This window comes from Pyxicephalus adspersus, chromosome 6 (genome assembly GCF_032062135.1).
Source record: "Pyxicephalus adspersus chromosome 6, UCB_Pads_2.0, whole genome shotgun sequence".
In the NCBI taxonomy this organism is placed as follows: domain Eukaryota; kingdom Metazoa; phylum Chordata; class Amphibia; order Anura; family Pyxicephalidae; genus Pyxicephalus; species Pyxicephalus adspersus.
Genome location: NC_092863.1, coordinates 14,463,875 through 14,486,527, shown reverse-complemented (window position 1 = coordinate 14,486,527; position 22,653 = coordinate 14,463,875). Strand labels below are relative to the sequence as shown.

The window sequence follows — 22,653 nt, the reverse complement described above, 5'->3', positions numbered from 1 at the left end:
GAGTTTTGACCTTTGTCTAGGTAATATTTGGTGTTTATGCCAAGAAATTGAGGGATTAAACCTATTTACTTGGTCAACAGACATCTCAGTCACAAGAACAAAAAAAATAAATCCTATAACTAAGCAATTGTTGTTTGTGGTGGATATAAAGGCATTGGACCGTTGTCACAATATCTTTGGGATGCAAGATAACTTAGGTTCCTTAATAGGTATTGGATTGGGGGTAAATGCTTGTCAATTACTTACCTTGAATAAGAAAAAAACACCAGTACCTAAAACCTAAAAGAAAGTCAATTGTACTTTCTTCTAGGGGTCAACAGAATCCAAAAGAAACCAAAACCAAGGAGGTAGAAAATCTGGTTGTAAATTCTTTCCCTGTTCCTTGCAGAAGATAGTAGATGGATATGAAGAATAGCATCATCAATACCCTGATCGTTCCAATAAAATAAAGGAGGACCATTCTGCATGATCCATTGATGGTCTACTTAAATATTACAAATCAGGTGTAGAGTGAGTAGTTGCCAGCAGGAGAGACCCAACACAAGCCCAAATCACATATAAATAAATTACCGGACCCCTGTGCAGTTTTACAGGCTGGATTATCATTGTTCTGCTTAGTGTCAGTATCCACCCTTTGGTACATATAGTTGACAATATTTACTTGTGGTATAGATTTAAAAAAGCTAGGCCTACATATGATCTATTATTGACTTGCCAGGCCATATTCCAATCTTTGTATAGGAGCAAAGCTTCACTTTCTCATATTAAAGTTTTTTGCTTTCTAGTGATTTGATTGCTGGATCCACTGAAAGGATGATTGTCAACAGATCCTCAGGTAAACCTTCCACTTCAGCAAGATAAACAGGGAAAATAACAGTGACATCACTGAATCTTACGCCAAATCTCATGAAGCTAGCTGTCAGTGGCAGCAATGCTTTTTCAGGACTAATTTCAGACAAAGATAAAAATGGTTTTAGGAGTATGTTGTAGACACAATGAACTTTTTTTTATATATTCCCTATAGCATTGTTTTGGTTTTTTACTTTTAGTATCCTTGTCACCTTTTCATTATTCCATTATGCCATGCTTAGTCAAGGTATGGCACAAGTATGGCTTTGCCACACCAAGAAGTCATTGAGTTGTGATTTTTTCCATGCTAATGCCAACAAATTATGGATTGTATCGTGAACACTAATTGCATTAATCATACTCCTATATTTTTGTCCTAGGATCAAGGCCAGATAAAGATTACTGTTTACCATCAGCAGGGCGGATACTTATTTCAGACACTAAATTAGAAGGCCCAGATCTTTGTTTTGATTTAGCTTCCAAATTGAAATTGCATTTATGTGAAGACATGATAGATAACCCATTTACAATGTGAATAATAGGCTTTCTACACTCCAGGCCCCAGAATTGCCAGGCTTCAGTTTAGGATTGTAAGCCTGCAATAGGAAGTAACACTAATGGTGGAAATCCAGGTAGGAAACTTTTTTTGCCATGTTCCTTTTGTATGCTTCGGCCTATTTGTGATGGTTAGCTAAGGTGTCAGCGTCGGATATAGAAGGACCACCGATCACATTGACTATTTTGGACCACATTACATGCTTTATTTCAGCAATCACAATAATTAAAAACATCTCAAATTATTATACAATTACAAAACAGGTACAGATCCTTTGGTTTCAGTTCAAACCCCATGGTATCGCAGTCTAGGTAGAGAACAGACAAAGGTTGAAAACAAAGAGAGAAAAGAAGAAAATGGGGTTAGGGAGAAGGAGTAGAGAAGACAAAGAGGATTAAGCAAAACAAGAAGGTGGGAAACACAACAAACACAGACAGTACCTCATGATCTTGTGTTAACGGGAAAAGAGCAATTTAGAGAAATAGGTAGTGGAAAAGAAGTTGTGAAATAGCACCTTAAAATCCTTAAGTGGTAGCCTATTGGGGAGGGGGGGATAAATATGGAAAATAGATTCTATCTATAGCACCAAAAAAATGAAGCTACTGTGGCGAAGAATGTCAAAGAAGCGTTGAGACCTTAGCACCAATGGAATGGGACATGACAGTGAGGTAGTCTCAGAAAATTAAAATTAAAAAATTAAAAACATCAAACACTCTACACTGCTCACCCTTCTAACACTGGAGGGGCCTTATTAATCTGTTTAACCTTCAGTGTAACAAGGAGGAAACTCAGTATGGAGGAGGGGCTTGAAGGACGATGGAATTAGGAAATAGAAGGAGACACTCACACCCAGAGCAACAAAACCAAGCTCTTTCAAGATTCCAAAACACTCTCCACACACCTTAAATTTTCATTTTTTTTTTCATATTTATTTTTTTTGCCACCTGAACAAATGAAAACAAAAAAAACAAACTTTTTTTTTCTTAAAAAAGGTGCATTACATGAAATGATTTGGTTTACTCCTCTTCAACTCTGGGAACTGTAGGATCATCGACCCTACATTCTTATCATCTCAAATCCGGGGCAGTCTTATTTAGGACATTCCCATTTTTTTTAACTCCGTGGGGGCATCTTCGAGGTCATAGGAATGCCAATTCAGGTAAGCAGGGGGCACAGTTAGTGGGAGAGGTGAAAAGTCTCCATCCCGAGAACACAAACACGGGTTTTGGTCTGTCCTTGGAGAGATGTTCTTCAAAGCATGTCTATCTGTTTTTTTCGTGTAATGCTTACGGAAACAAGAAAAGTTTTAGAGATGAGGAGAACAACAATTTCAAGTCCGCATGAGAAATTATCCTGTCCTAGTATTTGTCTGTTGTTTTTACACGAAGCAGACTGGTCCGATCTCAATTCCGAATTCCTGGTCTGGAGCTCCAATATCCATAGGTGCCACATCTGTAATGGGCAGTCTTGATGTCTTTGAGGTCTTGTATTCAATGACTGTCTTGCCCCATTGTCCTGTGTGTTGCTGTGGAAAAAAAAAGGACCATTAGAGCAGTGTATCACTAAAGCAACCAAACTATCCACAGTTTAGAGAACAAAAGTGTCCATTAATGTCTCCTACTTTTTAATTCTGCATTTTCAATGAATGATTAATTATTGGTTTATTTTATCATAGTCATCTAAATAATTCTTGTAGGATTCTACAAGATCTTTCCTTTAGAAAAATAGTCCTTATCAATGTGGACCTGTAAGCCAGTCTCGGCACTAGTTTCCCTATAAGATAAAGAATCTAAACCCAGTCAAGTAAATAGATATCTTACCGTGCAACCATCTTCGATGACACTGTATGTGAAACGGCTGTTACCCTCTGCTCTCATTTCAATCTCATTGGAACCTTGCAGGAGCAGGGCCTTCTTCAGGTTGCCAGTTTCTTGGTCCATGTAAGCTACGCTGTTCTTGCAGTGGTAGGTGATGTTCTGAGAAGCTTCAGTGGCCATAAGGCGGAGGAAGGTGAGTTGGATGTTAACATCAGCTGGGTCAGATCCCTCACCACCATATTCGAACTGGAAACAAAGAAAGATGATGGCATCGATATCTTCCACTATATTTGTCTCTTCACTAAATTTTTGTGAGCATTCTGCAGAAAAGTTAAATGTTTTCTAGTAAATGTATTACAGTGTATACACACTCTCCTCACCTGTCTATCGCTAATGGTCTCGCCATACCATACGTGCTTCTTGTCACGTGGGTTCTTGCTAATGTACCAGTTCTTCTGGGCAACAGTGGGCTGAGTGGGATAGACACAGGTTTCTCCAGTCTCCATGTTGCAGAAGACCTTGATGGCATCAAGAGTGCATCCCTGGTTGGGGTCAATCCAGTATTCACCTAGAAAGAAGACCATGCAGATTAATTAAATAGGTTACAAAAGGTGGAAAGAGGTGGCAATTTCTATCTACAAGGAAAAGACATTTTACCGCTCTTCCAGTCAGAGTGGCACATCTTCAGGTCGCGGCAAGTACGGGCTGGGTTCTTTCTGGTACCCTCGGGACTGCGGATGTTTTCAATCTGTTTGCTCAGGCTCTTAAGGGTGGTGTCTACTTCCATGTCACGATCACGCATGACATTGGCATCATCAGCACGGTAGTGGGATTTCTCCTGAGGAGGCTGGGGCATGAAGCTGAAGTCAAATCCGCCACTTGGGGGGCCAGGAGGACCTGGGGGACCAGGAGGTCCGGGAGGACCCTAAAAAGTAGCATGGGTAAAATCATTAAATCTAAGAAGGTTATAAAACAACAAAAGTTGAATAATCAGAAGTGAATAAAGACTGTCATGGAGCATCCTAGAGTTAAATGTACTGGTCAAAGTTAAAGCTCCATATTTGTTAGGAAACAATAGGTAAACTAGTGTACTTACAGCAGGGCCAACATCACCAGTACGACCACGGGGACCAGGTGGGCCGATGGGACCAGGCAGACCATTAGCACCATCTTTACCAGGGCTGCCAGAAGATCCAGGGGGACCCTATTGTGAATAATTGTCAAAGTTAAAGGCACTGATGCAAATTTAAGACCACAAAAAAAAATGTTTTTAAAATTTTTATTTGCAAAATGATTAGGAAAATACTTACTCTTGGACCAGCAGGACCGGAAGCGCCAGATGGACCTTGCTCACCAGAGTGGCCCTGAAATACAGACAAGTTATTGATATTTAGAAACAATGTATCAGAAAGAAGAGAAGATAAGGAAAAAGCGGGTTTTGCTTTTATTAGTTGTGAATCTAGTATAGAACAAATGTAGAAAAATCAGCTAGGTTAATGTGGAAATTTTATATTGTGTAACATTTTACTTACAGGGGGACCGGGTGGTCCGGGAAGACCGTTGAATCCTCTGTGTCCCTTCATGCCTCTTTCTCCTTGTTCTCCAGCCTCACCCTTGTCACCACGAGGACCAGCAGGTCCCTATACAAAGAGTAGATGTTGATAGTAAGAAAAAAGTACCATGAATTTTGTACAAAATACAAGTTCCTACAGATAACAAGGCTACTTACAGCAGGGCCACGAGCACCAGCAGGACCAGAGGGGCCAGCAGGACCAGCAGGGCCCTAGGAAAGAAAAAGAAACAAGTTAAAGTTACTCTTAGCCAGACTGTATCTCTTTCACAAATTGAAATTTCAACCAAATACACCAATGGCCAAGCATATTGGTGGATCAGTAGTATTCTGGTAGTGACATTGGTTTGTACACTTCTTTGGAGTCTTGGGAAATAAGAATACATGAATTTTCTCCAAAAGGTATTCAAATTGGTGAATATGTAAATGAGGAAATTCAAGTTAGGGATCTTGTCATGGCCATAAAGTGAAATCATCTATGTCATAATGGCAAGGGTCTAAAGAAATGTATCATTATATGTCTATGCTTATTGATCAGTGATTACTGAAGAGTTAATATTAGAGCAATATAAATAGTCAAGTACTTTAGATACCTGAAAACACTAAGACTTCATATCAGTTTTAATAAAAAAGATTATCCAATGATCTAGTTTGTGAACTGAAGTTTAAAAAGGCTTTATGCTCAATGTTCTTACTTTAAGCTGATTTTTTTGTCAAAGTGAGATCAAAAATATGGTATACTCACAGTCTCACCACGGTCGCCATTCTTTCCAGCAGGACCAGCTGGGCCGGGAGCACCAGGAGCACCAGGAGCGCCAGGAGGACCAGCAGGTCCATTCTCACCACGATCACCCTAAGTTAATTAGAATAAGTTTGGGTTGAGACATTGCCTTCAAAAAAACCACAGCTAAATGAAATTGAACAGGTAAATTAGGTAAAACAGTTTACCTTAGGACCAGCGGAACCATCACGACCAGGAGCACCTTCAGAGCCAGGAGATCCCTAAAGACAAATCACAAGAGAGCTGTAAGTACCTTTAAGTCTTGTTGTAATAGAAGGAGCAAAGAGAAAACACCAAGCCTATGTCTGCATAACAGTCCCTTTATCACTCTATTGTATTTAATATTGTGTTATAATAGGGCCACATAACAAAACCTTTAGTACCTCCCTAATACCCAGGAGTAGCATCTAAAAGAAAAACTCATATTTCCCTAAGTATAATACAGACATTTTTTATAGCTAATACTGTTGCACATTTCAAGACTGGTTATGGCTAGTAAAACAGGTGTATTGCTAAGGGTGATCCTATCCTATACAGAAACCTGTCCTTTCACATGAAACAGAAACGTGGAACCTCACTGTAACTGTTTCCTTAATGATTTGAACCTATTTTGTTGTACAATGTCCATTAGTATGTATTAACAAAAGCCAAGCTTCTTGCACTTGCTTGTATTTGTGAAAACAAAAATTCTTAATATGAAGATATTTCAGTAGACATTGGAGGCCTTGCTTAGTGATTTAATGGTTGTACAAAGCTTAATTTAAATTCCAAAGACACTTACCTCACGACCGGGTTCACCAGGAGGTCCAGCTAAGCCTGGTGGGCCAGAAGGACCGGGAGGACCACGTTCACCGCTTGGGCCAGAAGGACCTTGTTTGCCGGGTTCACCCTAAAGTGTTATAAGATAGGACAAAGTTAAATTAAAGTGAAGTAAAATTAGCAACTATCCAAATGCTTAATCATATAATACAAAGTAAATGTTATTGGCTAGTAATGTAGAATAGTAATAGTAAGATGGCACACTTGGATTTGAAATGTGTTTGTATGAAACATTACCAGCAGGGTAAATAACTGTGTGTCCTGTAGAAGCCTTTACTATGTGGCCTACAGAAAAGTTGGAGATTCCTCAGTTTTATGATTTTTTTTTATATTTAAAGGTGATACTTACAGTGGGGCCTGGAAGACCTGGGAAGCCTCTTTCTCCTCTCTGTCCAGGAAGACCAACTGTACCACGGGTTCCAGCAATACCTTGAGGTCCGGGAATACCAGGAGCACCCTACATAAGATATTGGAAGAAAATTAGTCATGTATCAATGAAAGGGAGCCTTGAAAAACTATTAATAGATTTAGATCAAAGAGGAACTTACAGCAGGGCCATCACTACCAGCTGATCCTTTCTCGCCAGGGGGTCCGGGAGGTCCAGCAGCACCGGGTTCACCAGAACGTCCAGCAGGGCCAGTCTCACCACGAGGTCCTTTCTGTCCTTCTTTTCCAGCTGGGCCGGGAGGTCCAGGGGGTCCAGAATTGCCCTAAAGAGTAATCAAAGGATAGGAGTGACATTAGACATAGTCAACTACACACAACAAAAGACTATCAGGCTTATCTAACAAGCTCAGAAGACTTGTATTGGAAGTATGGAGGTACAGTAATGATGTTGTAAGTCATACTGTTATCAGGACTAATGAGGCTAGTTGTTAATCTTGCTTGCACATTGCAAAGCCTGCTAATTGCAAGAGAAATAATTAGCAGAATCCACCTAAGTCCACCTCACTGCAACATTTTCAAACCCACCAAGCAGCATTGTCTAGGTGTTGATTCTTAAGACCACAAATGAAAAGTATATATACTTACAGAGGGGCCAGGGGGTCCAACACGTCCAGCAGCACCAGGGAAACCAGTAGCACCCTAAGGATGGAAAACATGAGGTGAATATACTACTTTTGTTAAACAGGTTGTGTTATAATATATATACTACCTTAAACATTAGCCGTTATTAAATATCCGTTGGCTCAGGGCAACCCACAATAAAATGAGGGTATAAGTTCTATGTATTGAATAATGATCTGAGGTATGATCTAATTTAGTCTTTCAGTCTAAAAGGTAGCAGTATCACAAAATAAAAAAAACAAATGTAGTACTGTTCTCATTTTATAAGCACAACCAAAACAATTTGGTAATTTGCCTTTGTAGGAGGGATTGATTGTGCCCTGATTCATGGGGCAAATTCTGAAATGAAACAGTCCACCCAACCTTTGTAAAGAAACCCACTGATAAAGCACCCATTGTAGGATGTGGTTGTAGAAGGATTATGTATTTTTTATACTTACAGGAGGACCAGCAGGGCCGCGAGCGCCTTTGGGACCAGGAGCACCAATAGCACCCTGAAAGGAAATAATGGGTATATTAGTGTATTGCTGGATGATAAATGTCACAAGATTTTGAAGTTTCAATGGTTCTACTTACAGCAGGGCCAGGAGCGCCAGTAGGACCAGAAGGACCAGGAGCACCAGCATCACCCTTGGCACCAGCATCACCGGTTTCACCCTTGGCACCAGGTTGACCATCAGCACCCTACATGGAGAGATAATAGAAGTCAGTAAGTGGAACATTCAATTACATTATTAATAATTAAATGCTTAATGTGAATAACTCAGTGTATGTATATATAAAAGGGTATAGCTGTAAATGTTTATAAGGATATATTACAGGATTAGCAGCTTAGAATTTACACGAAAAAGCACCTAAATATTCTTAAGAGAAATAACATTGTTATTTCCTAAAGAAAAGCTTGGTACCGTTTTCAGTAATTTTTGGAAAGCAAGATAATTTACCAAGACCAATTTTACCTGTATGCTGTCACTGCAATTCCATATTTTACCTGCAGGTGGATCTACAGGTGAGTCTGCAATAGCATTCACAGTAAAGATTGAGAAGGATACGGTGAGCACTAATGGAATTTCCATTTTAGCTGGAACTCATTGTACTAATTTATAATGGTTGAAGTGTGTCAATATTTTAAAGAGAACAATTTAGTGGGGCCTTGAACCATCTATCATTGGCAGGCCAAGTCAATGGCAAAGCCTGAGTAATGAAAAAAGAATAAGACTGTATGTGCTATGTGGTTCTATGAGATGTATGAATACAAACATTTAAGCATAATACTCACAGGAGGACCAGCAAATCCAGCAGGGCCAGGAGGACCAGGCTCACCACGCTCACCCTATGGGAACAGTAAAGTGACCATTAGAACCAGTCTTTTCGTCATGAGCCAAGAAAACAGGGCACTGATGAAATACTTACGGGAGCACCACGGGCACCAGTGGGACCAGCAGGGCCAGCAGGACCAGCTTCACCCTGCAGAGAAAAAATATAATATTAAAAGATTGATAAGTGATGAATTACAATAGGCTCAACACTAAATTTACTTCTGACATGGTTTTGAAGGGTATATCTATTAATGATTGTATTATCATAACAGAACTAGCTAACAAGTTTCTTTGCTTTGTTTCTATTTTCATATAATATAAGCATAACATTTTCTATAGAATAGCAATGGCCTAGTTTTCCTTCATTAAAGGATGAAGGCCTACACAGCCTCAAGCTGTCTGGTGCCAAATTCAGAATCTCCTCTACTATCCTGTATATAGATTTGGAGGCCAAAGAATCATTTTGATGTGCCACTTGCTCAGAAGTGTAACTATAAACTATGTTCCCTAGACCTGGTTAGTGAAATGAAGATTTCAATAAGTTATAACATTGACAAACTTTCTTACCTTGTCACCAGGAGCACCACCAGGGCCAGGAGGACCAATGGGACCAGTCAAACCTCTTACACCATCTTTGCCAGGAGCACCATCGGCACCCTTAGGTCCTTGGTCACCCTAGAAAGCAAAAAGGATAAAGGTGAGGTTTTGAACATCACAGAGCACAATGTTTACTCTGATGCAGGCATAGAAGAAGTAAAATATTTAAAATCAGTGAGATGAAATTAAAGTAAAAAAAAGATGTACAGTGACACCATGTTTCATACCCATAGTGGTTGAGATAAGGATAAATAACTCGTAATGGTGGGCTTCATATAGAATAGGAAGGTATAATAAAGTTCTGGCACTTACTCTGTCACCCTTAGCACCAGGCAGGCCAGCAGCACCACGTTCACCAGGCATACCCTGAAGACCGGGAGGTCCTTGGCCACCAGGGGCACCAGGAGCACCAGCTTCACCCTGTTTTGAGAAAAAAAATAAGACATTGTTCATCTGAAAGCTGAAGAAATCTATATTCTGCTTTAGTCTAATATTACACCAATATATCAGGGATTTAATCTCAATGCTGTGTGCGGATTGGCATGTAGAATGCAATAATTATTCTATTTCCTGTTGAAGGTCAGTTGGGATAAGCTTCAACCGAAGATTTATTTGATTTTTTTTTGGAATAAATAGTCACTACTATAAATTTTGGAGAAATTATTGGTTTGGGTAGAGATTGTTTCCCAACAATTGTTGGAAAAAATGTCTTCACTAAGAGTAATAAGACCAAACCAACGAATTTTCTGAGCAAAATACAAAACTTGCTTGTTGGCAGGAGAAGAGCAACTCACCTTAGCACCATCGTTACCAGGAGCGCCATTAGAGCCACGAGGTCCCTGAGGGCCAGGGGGTCCAAGAGCACCACGTTCACCAGGGAATCCTCTTTCGCCCTATAAAAGATATGAAAAGTTCTATTTAGAAAACAAGTATATTGAAACAGGTTGTGCAAAAACAAGCAATAGGTAGATGCCATATATATCTTTTCCTATATCTTATGAATAAAAATAATCTGGAACTAGAAGAGAAAAAATGTAGGAGGTCAACAGGTAGAGGCCACATGTTCCAGCCCTGTTATGATTAGCTTGTGGGTTGGGCTTTTATATTAGTAAAGAGGAGGGTAAATAAAAAAACGTTATTTTACTATGTTACCTAGGCCTAATAAAAGGGTTTCTTTTGGAGGAAATAAAAATGTTGCTTTTAGAGTTATCAAAGCTTTATGTAGCTAATGCAGAGTCTAGAAGGTTACTTTCTACTAATCTAGTTCAAGTATTTACAATCTGTCGGTCAGAATTCCAATTAGGGTACAAGCTTTTGGGGTCTTAAATTTTGATATACCTTTAATTCTGATGAGTTTTGTGGTAGTCTATTTGAAGTCCTAAAATAACAGTAACCAAAGATTCTGGAATCCTAAAATATTGCCAATCACATTTGAGAACTATGAAAAAGAGGGCTGTCTCTTATTTGGGCTGTGTACAGCTTTCTTTTCAAAGCAAGCAACAATCAAAGCTATTTTAGATAAAATAAAGAGTGGCAAGTAGTAGGTAGATCAGGATCAGATACTTACTCTTGCACCAGCAGGGCCAGGGGGTCCAACATCACCAGGAACACCCTAGGAAGGGAGACACTCAGTTTAATACAATGTAATCAACTATAAGCTGTAAAAAACAGGGATGGGAGCTCATTTGGTATACTGAAATTTACTTTGGCAGTAAAGAAGAGTAAGTTTGGTTATCTTACCTGCTCGCCGGGTTTGCCGCTTTCACCAGGGGCACCAGGAGATCCGGGAAGACCCTAAAAATTGGTAAAAAGGATTATATTAAATAGAAGTTAACATTTAATTAAGTATTAGTAAGTAACAGGGTGTTTAAAGTAATTTAGGTTATTGCCAATACATGGGATGTATCAGTGTTCCAGTGTCGGTATGTATAGCTGACTTTGGATGAAGAAAAGATTAATAAATGATGTGTCCAACATAATGAAGTTGAGAATAGTCATAGTATATGAATAGGGCATATGAAGTTCTAAAGAGTTCTTGATTATTAAGTAGAGTGAGTTTGCCCGAGGATATTGCCTAGTAACTTCAATGTAGTCCAGGAGGCAGTGTAAGAAACTACATTAGGTAGATAATCTTTTATAGGCCTTGGAATATAGGAAAGCCATTAGTTTATGTTCAAGTACTTACTTGGAATCCAGGGGCACCAGCAGGACCTTGTTCACCTCTCTCTCCAGCAGGTCCCTATGGGATAAAAAATATATTTAATATAATATATTGGAAACATAATATCATAATAAAGTGATCAATAGGAAGAAAAATAAAATTATACTTACAGCAGGGCCTGGGGGACCTTGAGCACCAGCTTCACCATCTTTGCCAGCAGCACCCTACAGAAGACAAGCAACCGATTATATTATTGTCAAGGGTCAGCTAAATTACAAAAGTCTCAAGAATTATAGTACGCCTAGCTTTCATCTAAAACTGCTCTCCTATGTGCATGTGTAGTTTTTGAGTAGGATATGAAAGTATTTAATTACAGAATAACACTAAAGATTGTTCACATCTAGTACTATTTATGAAAAACATTTAGTAATATGGCGTCTCTAAATTAGACCAACATTTAAATGGTTTCAAGAAAACAAATTTTAAGGTCACCCACACATTTGACCCTATGCAATGAAGTGACTTCTCTAAGGCTTCTCTTGTACTAATATATTGAATATGTACAGTGATACAGGTAGACTTTCATGAAATTTACACTTTCTTTATTTGCCATAGTAATACTAATTCTAGCTCATGGGGCCTGAATCCTTTTTTTAAAGAGCTAAATTTAAAATTAATTTCTGAATACTTACAACAGCACCAGGGGGACCAGCAACTCCTCTCTCGCCAGGCTTACCAGGCTCACCCTATGAATGTAGAAAAGAAATGTTTAATATGGATGTATCATAGAGATCATATTATTTGTAGTAAAGGGCTTTAGGGTGGGAAAATATACCATTATGGGAGCTTCACAAGAAATGGATACTTACAGCTGCACCTTTAGGACCAGGGAAACCCATAACTCCAGATTGGCCTCTGGCACCAGGTGGGCCGGGAGGTCCAGGGCGACCATCTTGACCAGGGGCACCCTATGTCAAAAAGAACACAGTTCAAAAAAACAAATCTCTTAAAGAAAGAAAATAAATACATGGTCCTGAAATTAGCAGACACCAACTTACAGCAGGGCCAGTCTTGCCATCAGGGCCAGGGCTACCAGGGCTACCAGTCAGACCCTAGAAAAGAAGAGCAGAAGGTAAGATCACATTGTGTTCTAAAGCAAAATCATTGGCTCACTAGACTATTTATATATGCAGGTGTAGGGGTAAGTCTGTTCTGTTTTGGGAATGCTCTGTTTGCAGTAGATTGTATTAGCCTGAACAAACACAGAAACTTTATTGATAAAAGTAGGCCTTAGAGGAAATTAAGGGGCAAAATCTGATTTTACGAATACCAATGTATTTTATGGCTTAATACTGCTTGCCTGTTTTGCTATATTTGGGGTAAGTGATAAGACCTTATAAATGTCAATAGTCCGTGCTTTTATGCTGCTCAAAAGTGGCATCTCACCTTGGCACCAGGAAGACCAGGCTCACCAGGGCGACCAGATTCACCAGGAGATCCTTTGGGACCAGCAGGGCCGACGGGACCACGTTCACCAGGGGGACCCTATATTGCAGGAAGATGGAGAATAGTTAGAGTAATTCAATCAAGAAGTGAGACTTCCTAAATAAAACAATCCAGTCCAAAACTATGTTCTGTTATCTCAGGTGTTTGTTTCATAGATGTCTCACCTTGGGACCACTAGCACCATCAGAACCAGGGAAACCACGGCTTCCAGGGGCACCCTGTGAAGAGAAGAAGAAATTGTAAAATAATAGTAGTCAACCTACAAAAAAAATACAGCCATTATTATTATTATACTGGATGTGTTTGGTTTTAGGTAATAGGTAGTATAGGTAGTAACAACTAAAAGCTTAATCCATATACTGTATGCCTTCAAATTTCTGTTTCAAAAAACATAACTTTTTTAAGATCATGTAAATCCAAACACCATCTACAAAAAGTTTCTTTTTTTTAGGTAAGGGTTTTCCTAAAGTTAAGTAGTATAAACAACTGGAGGCAGACATTTTGTGGGCTTGACCAGCCTACTGATCTTCTATTTACATCATTAGTCCTGCCCACAGGACCACCCCCAAGGTAGTACTGATGTATGCAAAATTAAAACGAGGACAAGAGGTGCTACCAATTGCAGTCAATAGGCTTTCAACTGCCATTGCTTGGTGCAGCCCAATTACTTGTTAGTGGTAAAACCCCAATTACTCTCCTTCACCTTTTACGTGACAGTTCTAAACTGTATCAAAAACCTTAAACCTACCAGTGGAGTTGATACTAAAAAGATAATAGAATAGACATATTATTTCTGTATTTATGTATTCTTAAACAAATTTTGGAAAGTGATAAGGGTATAAGGCCTATGGAGAACTGATTATATCCAGTAACTGATTTTTGGTACTGGTGGCATTTAATCAGGTCATAGCCATAGGTTCCATAGAATGTGTAACTCATATGCCAAAATATGACTTTTGAACATGCATGTGCTCCCTAATACCTTTCAAATAAAGGTCTAAATGAGGGCACTGGCACAGCCAAAATTGGTAAATTGACAATTTGTGGTACTAACACGTTCGCCAGCAGGTCCGGGAGCTCCAGAAGGTCCGGGCTCACCACGAGATCCTCTCTTTCCTTCTTCACCAGGAGGGCCAGGGGGTCCTTGAGAACCAGATGGGCCCTAAAAATAAACAGAAATGTTAAACAATGGCCCAAACCTAAGATAGATGTAGTTCAGTCAACAGGGCAGAATGTAGTAGATACTTACAGGTTCTCCCTTGGCACCAGGCTCACCCTTGTTTCCTTGGGCACCAGGTTCACCCTATGGAACATTAAACATAAAATATTATTCAAGTAAAAAAGTTAGTAAACATTAGAAGAAGAATATCTTCTATACTGATATAGGATAGTACCACCTCTATCCTTAATGCCCCAACAAAGTTTTTGAAAAAAATATTACTGATCATTAAAATCTGTTTTAGAGAAACTATTTATAATAACTATTTTTCAAGATCAATTTTTAGTCACATAAGAACCTGCAAATAAGTGAATCATGTTTGGGCCCCCAAATGGATGACCTTCCAGGCGTCATTATTTTTTGTTAACTACTGAAACTATTATCCAATACTACCAACTGTTCAAAAGGTCAATAAATTGATGTGCAATACTTACATTGTTACCTTTAGGACCAGGAGCACCAGAGGGGCCCTGAGGTCCGGGAGCACCACGGGCACCAGGGAAACCGGGAGCACCAGCAATACCAGGAGCACCCTACATGTGATAAGAACAGATTGGTCATTAGCCTAATAAGAAAGATGTATGCTTAGAAATTTAGAAGTAAGTCAGAGCATGAAGTATATAGTAGGACAGATAAATAGAATAAGATAAGATAAAATGGAGAGGAAAGAAGGTGCAGGTGGTGGCCTGCTTTTTTATAATTATTCTTATAAAATTTCTATACTTACAGTGGCACCCTTGGCACCGGGTTGACCATCAGTACCGGGGTTTCCCTATAACACAAGAGAAGATATCAGTCAGTGAAGATGTACAACCTGATGCATCAGTAAAATCTATTTAAAGAAGCCAGAATGACTTACAGAAGGACCAGCAGCGCCAGCTTGACCAGGAGCGCCAGGTTCACCACGGGGACCTTGGGGACCATCGGGACCACGTGAGCCTTGAGGACCAGAATCACCCTGTGTGCCAAAAAACATAGAAGGTCATATGAGGAGCCAAAAACCATAATGTCTAATGTATGAAGTTGGTGGTTTGCTGCTGGAACGTTTAAAAAGGAATAGTAGAGTGAGGGGAAATATCTGCCCATGTTAGATGAAATGAAGGCTTCACAACTTTGGGTATTCTACTTGCCATTGTGTTTGTGTCATATTATAAAATATTACCTTGGGGCCAACACCGCCAGGGAAGCCAGGTGGTCCAGTTGGGCCAGCGGGACCCTAAAAAAGAAGGAGAAACACATTTAATTCATGTAGTGTCAAAAGGATTTATTTTGGCCTACCTAATGCCAAAACTAACAAAAACAAATGCCAGCATTGCATCTTATATGATATTACAGAAGAGCAGGTGCTAACACCTTGCTTCTCCAAATATAATTTAAAAAAAAAACTTTTGACCCTGTGGTCTTGATTTTTGATCAAGCAATCAAATTACTAAAGATAAGGCTACTTACAGGGGGACCAGAAGCACCAGGAGCACCATCGTTACCACGAGCACCCTAAGGAAAAAGAAGAACAGTTCTAATTAGTACAAATTTCAAATACACTTTACAGGCCTTGGATTACTGGAAGAAAGGTTGCCAATATACTTACAGCAGGACCAGATGGGCCAGGACGACCTCTCTCACCAGGCAGACCACGAGGGCCCTAAAAAAGAAGAAAATAGATTATCATTAAAATCCAGAAAGACAAATCTTCCACTCTTTATTTCTACATAGCAAAGAAAATGAGTTGTAGAAAGAACCTATGATATTACAATGCTATGTAAGGAGTCATGAGTAATGGATCAGTCATCGCTGTAGGACTGTGTAAGGTTCCCACTGAATTGTCTTCCTTCCAGTCAACCATTAATAGAAATAGGATTTTTTCAGAATTAGGATGTTTTAACATATTATTTTTAAAAACTGTTTTCTAAATGTAAAGGACTTGGACAAGGTAATATAAGTTATAAGATCAGCATATCTTTAGCTGTAGGTATTGCTGTGAAATAAAGCTGCTGCTGTTTGTAAGGCCTAGAATGGCCTTTCACCTTTTTTCACCTCTAGTAGGGCTAGTCTTTAAGAATATGAATATTGGTCTACTGGTAATGTGGTATAGGTGATGGCAGTCTATAACATTAACAGTTGCATGGATTTTTTTTTTCTGCTACCTTATTTATTACAGCAGTGCAAAGTTATGTTAGCAGATATTAGCATATTTAAATGGATTCTATCTATTTAAAGCAAAACTGTTACTTACAGCTTGTCCAGGAGCGCCATTTTCACCAGGGCTGCCAGGCTCACCCTAAAGGAGGTAAGGGGAAATTGAGATCAGTACCTCCGTGATATTGTCAGTGAATCATAGTCCGTGTTTCACCTGTAGGTCAGACCTACCTTAGGACCAGCGGGACCGGTGTCACCCTTAGCTCCATCAAGACCATTGAAACCCTAAGAAGTAAATAGAAAGGAAACATTGAATGAGATCTTACCAAATGATGACATTTTTTGAAGACAGAATCAAGATGGAGAACTCACTCTGTGTCCCTTCATTCCTGGAAGACCAGCAGTTCCTGGGAGACCACGAGCACCCTAAAAATTAAAATCAGGCCATCAAAATTTGAAGAACATTTGATCATATAAGGATGAAGCATTGTTAAAGTGACCATAGTTTTATAAGACTAACTGTTCAAAAGAACTAATGCTTGATTACTTAAATATGCACATGCATCCTATTCTAGAATATGTTATCATACATCAACATTACTTTAAACCAAGTTCCTTTTCAGTTTGCTAGTTCTGCAACACATCTCATATCATACTAAACCTAAAACTGTGTTTTAGCTACCTGCTCAGGCCTGTGAAATCACATTCCTATCATCTCAGCTTACCAGGAGCAATTCTTCTCTAGTCATAACAGAGGCCTACCAGCTCTTTAGATCAATGCTTTAAAAATTATGTCTTTTGATTCTTCAAAATCCCAGAGCAAATTACTAAACATTGTATATCCTAATATCACCTAAAAGCATCTTACCTGTGGGCCTGGGGGTCCACGCTCACCGGGACGTCCGGGTTTGCCAGCTTCACCCTTTTAGGAAAAAAAATGAAAGTCATTAAGAATATGCCTGGTTATGTTGCTAATTCAGTTAATTGATGAATCATTTCTTAATATGTGTCTGTATCCTCTGTGAGGATGAATAAATTGTTGAGGCCTGGCATGGCAAGGTAACTGTCTAGGCCAGAGGCCGATGACCTTTAACTCCGACTATAATTCTTCTTTTTGAACTTCCCAGCACAGGTTATCTAAATTGAGAAGAGGACATAGCACTTCACTAGTGTGCTTGAGACATGTAGCAATGGATCCCTGCTACAAAGTCCAATTAATAGGAGAAATGACTAATATCTTCTTCATGAGTCTACATTTTGGATGAAATTGTCTAAGTGTGCCAATATGTCTGTTTTGCTGTATATTGTAAGAAATCACCTTAATCATTTTTCTTCTGGTAATGTGTACAGATACTTACATCTTCACCATTCTTTCCAGGAGGTCCTGGGGGTCCACGAGGTCCCATAGCACCCTAAAAACAATGGAGACATTGATTAGAAAAACTGTAAAGGCAGACCATTCTCATCAAAATATATATATAAAAAATCTAATTATGTTATATAACTAAAGCTAATACCATAGAGGCAAACAATTAAGATATCCCTAAAGATGAATCTATAATAATCCTTATCATATTATAGTAGCATAGGAGACTTCTGTAAAGAGCACACCCTAGCTTTAGCTTATAGTTGAAGTATTTCATAAAAATAATGCTTACAAGCATGTTTGCACAAAACAATTGTATTAACTAAATAAATATTTGTTTAAAATATTGTAGGATTCAGGGAATTTAATCTGGGGGGTAAACAGTGAGCTCAAACTTCATGTGAAGGCCTACCCATTTTACCCATTTTGCGTAAACTTTGCCCCACCATTATTTTTGTATATAGGTTTTTTGCCAAAAGATGGTTTGACAGTTGTTGAGCTGCAGGGCCCAGTCACTTGAATGTCAAAACGAAACCAATTAAATTTTAGTTTCTGGCTAGAACATTGTGGGGCAACCTCTAAATTATTGTGGTGGTAGGTTTCAAACACAGGGGAGCACTTTGTATTTTGCAAACAGGTTGAAATGCTTTATAACATGTAAAACATTCAGTGCTCTGGTAAAGGCATTTAGGCCTATTCAATTTTAGACTTCAATGAATATAGAATAGCATAACTAATACTGAGCAAACTTTTAGGCCTAGGCAAAACATTGAGGCCTAGGCATACTCTATCCCCTAACACCTTGGGCAATGTGGAGGCCATGTTGCTTGACAAGATGTAAACACAAAAATGTAAGTACAACAACCAGATATAAAGGTATAAAATACTCACAGCTGCACCAGGTTCACCAGGTTCACCAGGGGGTCCTTGGAAGCCTTGAGGTCCCTAAAAATTAAAAAAGAGACAAGTCAAGTTATTCTGTCAAGAGAGTTTAGTCCAGAGGACAGATTATAAGTGACCAGCAGAAAAGGTGTAACCTTAAAAATGAGGAATAAAGATACTTACAGGTGAGCCAGAAGGACCAGGGGGACCACGGGGACCCATTGGACCCTAATAAGAGATAAAAGTAAACATTAGGTTGATTGAATTAGGAGAAGCCATGTTAGCCTATGGGTCACACTAGCCAATAGCTAGTGGGGTTCATATCAGTAAAATAAACTACATTTCTAAACTCCACTCTAAGGCCTCTACGGCCTAAGAGTTTGAAGCTAATCTTGGTAACCATTGCAGATATTTAACCTAAGGTTACTGTTTGTTAATATAACCCTGACCAGTGCTTATTTCCTACTAAACTGTATTATTAAAATACTGACAATGGTTTAAACTTTTAGTTTAGCATTGTGTAACCAAGAGGATCTTCTTACCATTGGGCCGGGCATGGAGATACCAGCGGATTTCTCATCATAACCATAAGACATTTGAGGAGCAAAGTTCTGCAAGGGAAAAACAGCACACATAAACATGAGTTATCACCAATAGGTAAGATAAACCTTTACAAGCTGGTGAGGTGGGCTACTTACTCCGCCAAGGCCAGGTGGTCCAGGTGGGCCTGGGGGTCCAGGAAGACCTGGTTGTCCAGGAATGCCATCTCTGCCAGGTGGGCCAGCTGGTCCCTATAAGGTAGAAGAACAAGCTCATTAATTTATTTGTGAGTAGAACTTTGGAAAACTTTCCATTTGCCAGTTCCAAATTGCTTAGGGGTGTACTTAATATGTAAAAGACCATTAAATCTTTTAAGATTAAAATTCTAAGATATTTTATGGATGATATTCAGTCTCAAGCCATGCTTGTATATCAGGCTATGGTTGTACTATGACTTTCAAGTTGACCTAGTGGGAAAGCTAAGCAAGTATGAAGTATATGTAGGCCTGATGATCGATACCTACCCTCTCGCCTCTTGGGCCGGTGTCTCCCCTTGGACCCTGAAAGGAGGCAAAATTAGAGATAAGATTAAGATATGAGCAAAGGAAATTAGAGATGATCTATGTATCTATCCATCCATTTATCGATCCCAGTATCAATGTAGGGATGACTCACCTCAACAACGGAGCCTGTCTGGTACTGACCTGTGGACAGATAAACAAAAGTGTTAGTAAAATGCCAATTTAAAAAAAAATAAAACACCCCATAAGTACATTACTATTGTAAAGCCTACAACAGGTATGGGTAAGCTGTGTGTTGATGCTTACCCTCGTTGCAAATAGGGCAGCACTCTCCCATGGGGATCTCAGGGGCGGCACAGTCACCAATGTCTTCACAGATCACGTCATCGCAAAGGACAGTTCCCTCATCGCAAACACAGATCTTGCAGGGTTCGGGTTTCCAGACATCTTTGTTGTTATACGTACTACCATCAACGGAGCACCCTGAATAACCGACTGTGGATGAAAAGGGGTTATAATTATTTATTAGGCTTACACATGCATCCTGTAATCATATCCATGATAAATTATTGATGACTGTTAATACCTTCATTTCTTTGTAGATAATTAGGAAACACATTTGCATAATGAAAGGGCTAATGGCTACAGGGTTAACACCATAGAAGATACAGCTGTGTTTTTTAATGTTTTTGAGCAACATCTGGTTTAACAGTAAGGAACGGGGAAGGGGGGGGATCATCTGGTTCCCATCAGCCAGGCTCACTGACAAGAGTGGAAGCTGCCAAAAGTTCTGTGAGTGGGAGGAGGAATGAAATATTTTGGAAGAGACTAAGGTTTTCCAGGCTAGGGTCTTTTCCAAGCCCAAGTGCATCATTATTCCTTTCTGATCCAAGAGGGACAAAAGAGGGAGGAATAGGAGGGAAGGAGGAGGAGACAGAATTTGAGAAGGTGAAAAGGTTTAGGGGTGGGAGTAGAGGCTTGTACAGCAAAGGAGGAGCAGGAAGAACTTGTGGTGTGTGCAGCTGCAGATGTGCAGGATGAAACACGCTCAGGTACCAAAGGAATGTTAAAAAGGACAGAAAGGATTGTTTTCAAAGCATATAAATGACAGGGATGTATTCTATGCCTCAAGCAACAATGAAAAACATGAGCTTAAAAAAATGCATATACATTCCAGAAATTATCGTTAAAATACTCTAAACTATTCTATACTATTTGAAAGAAACTATATATATATATTTATATATATATATATATATATATATATTGCATTGCCATAAAACAGTAAGGCGCGAAATATGCAACACAGGTGCAAATAAGCAACTTAATTTTTTAACAAAAGCTGAAAATAATTTATGGCTGGTATAGTATAAAAATGTATAAAGCTGACAATGCAACTGAGATTGTGATAAAATACATTACACATTTATATTATGTATACTACCAACAATTGTTGGTAGCATACATAAAAAAACTATAAGAAAATATCAAATGGCTTGTGCTGTTTTTATTTCATTTTTAATGTTTTAAAAAATGGAAAAAAAAATTAAAAATGGATGTCAGATGAAGAGGCAAGTGCTATTGTTTGGAGGTGCAACCACAATGGGTTGTGATGGCCCTTGAAGTATCATATATGGCCACCAGGTGGCACTAGTGTGGTGCCAAGTGTGGACCAATATGTAAAATTAGCATCCCAATTCTTGAAGTTATGTCTAGACATTTTAGAACTGGAATCTGTTAAACATCCCTTGGTGAATCATTCCTTAGCATGTTTTATGATCCAATCCTCCAACCTGATGACTTTAACAGAATGTAATGAAAACCACATGCATTGCTCTATTCTTCATCAGCCCTTTTTTTCCTAAAGCACTCTCCAAATGTAAGCATGAGATAATGTGTTTGAAATAAAAACACCCTGCATTAAATCATACAGGAAAGGAGAATTACAGAAGTCCCCTCCCCTCTATTTTTTTTCTATATCTTTTCTTTCCCATTACATTTTGCTAGCACATTGTAACCTATTTGCTATGCTATCCAGGCCAGGTTCTCTTCCCTACACCCTGCTTTTAAATTAGAAACTTACTGGTAACTCCCAAAACTGACAGCAAGAAAGCTTTAATCATGTTTCTCATGCAGCATGATACAGCTATGTTAAATATCAGAAAACTATGCAACTTTTGGCGGTCCAGGTGTTGTGGTACTACAAGTACCAGCATGCTTTGCAAGCTTTTTTTGCATGCTGGTATTTGCAGATCTGCAATACCTGAAGCTACAAGATGCTTATTGCCATAAAAAGACAATTGAGTGATGCTGTGCAACAATACCCTTGTAAGGTGCAGTAGGCACTAAATGCAAATAATCAGCCTGGCTGACAAATACTATGAAAAACAATGGATGCCCAATAAAATTGTACTTACAGTCATCTTCTCCTTGACATTTTGCTACTAGGATTGTTGCTGCTATTACTAGCAGTAATCGCGTATCCACAAAGCTGAACATGTCTAGTTTCTAGACATGTAGACTCTCTGTGGTCCTGGTTAAGTTCTTCTTAGGTCCTAGTCATACAGGGGTAGGTTTTAGTGGTATAGTTCCAATGCAGACCCCAGCAGAAACTTCCTACTGTGTCTCAGCTGGACTAGACCCCCTTTTTATATTCCACCACCACTCCAGAGAGGTGGGGTCCAAAGATTCTTGCTCTCTCTATACTTTTTTTTTTAAGGTTGGAACAACAGCTGGGCCAGCCCTTTAACCAATACCAAAACTCATACACAGACTCATAAGAAGAAAGAGGAAAAAAAAAAAACTTCAAACAAAGCCAGCCCCTCCCTTCAAAGAATAGGAGCTTCTGCAACTCTATGCAAAGACTGAAAAAGCTGCATACATTTCTGACTTTAATAAAACTTTATATCCATATCTGAATAACAATACAGTTTTTAAAGCAAATAC

General features: G+C 39.1%; 1 protein-coding gene across 1 annotated transcript; it reads right to left on the bottom strand.

The window, feature by feature from the left end:
- Positions 1–1,586: 1,586 nt before the first annotated feature.
- On the bottom strand, positions 1,587–22,341 carry COL1A1 (collagen type I alpha 1 chain). Its single transcript, XM_072414693.1, has 51 exons — positions 22,125–22,341; positions 20,014–20,202; positions 19,862–19,890; positions 19,711–19,746; positions 19,345–19,437; positions 19,189–19,257; positions 18,830–18,874; positions 18,656–18,709; positions 17,757–17,810; positions 17,267–17,320; positions 16,771–16,824; positions 16,630–16,683; positions 16,496–16,540; positions 15,851–15,904; positions 15,712–15,756; positions 15,425–15,478; positions 15,122–15,220; positions 14,990–15,034; positions 14,697–14,795; positions 14,293–14,346; positions 14,098–14,205; positions 13,208–13,261; positions 12,984–13,082; positions 12,596–12,649; positions 12,407–12,505; positions 12,230–12,283; positions 11,708–11,761; positions 11,562–11,615; positions 11,117–11,170; positions 10,944–10,988; positions 10,171–10,269; positions 9,689–9,796; positions 9,347–9,454; positions 8,874–8,927; positions 8,740–8,793; positions 8,037–8,144; positions 7,901–7,954; positions 7,425–7,478; positions 6,941–7,102; positions 6,742–6,849; positions 6,355–6,462; positions 5,741–5,794; positions 5,538–5,645; positions 4,952–5,005; positions 4,755–4,862; positions 4,533–4,586; positions 4,319–4,426; positions 3,880–4,147; positions 3,603–3,790; positions 3,226–3,468; positions 1,587–2,930 (listed from the first exon to the last, which is right to left on the bottom strand). Exons 1-51 carry the CDS (start codon positions 22,204–22,206, stop codon positions 2,784–2,786), a joined length of 4,332 nt encoding a protein of 1,443 aa, XP_072270794.1. The 5' UTR covers positions 22,207–22,341; the 3' UTR covers positions 1,587–2,783.
- Between the last annotated feature and the right edge of the window lie 312 nt (positions 22,342–22,653).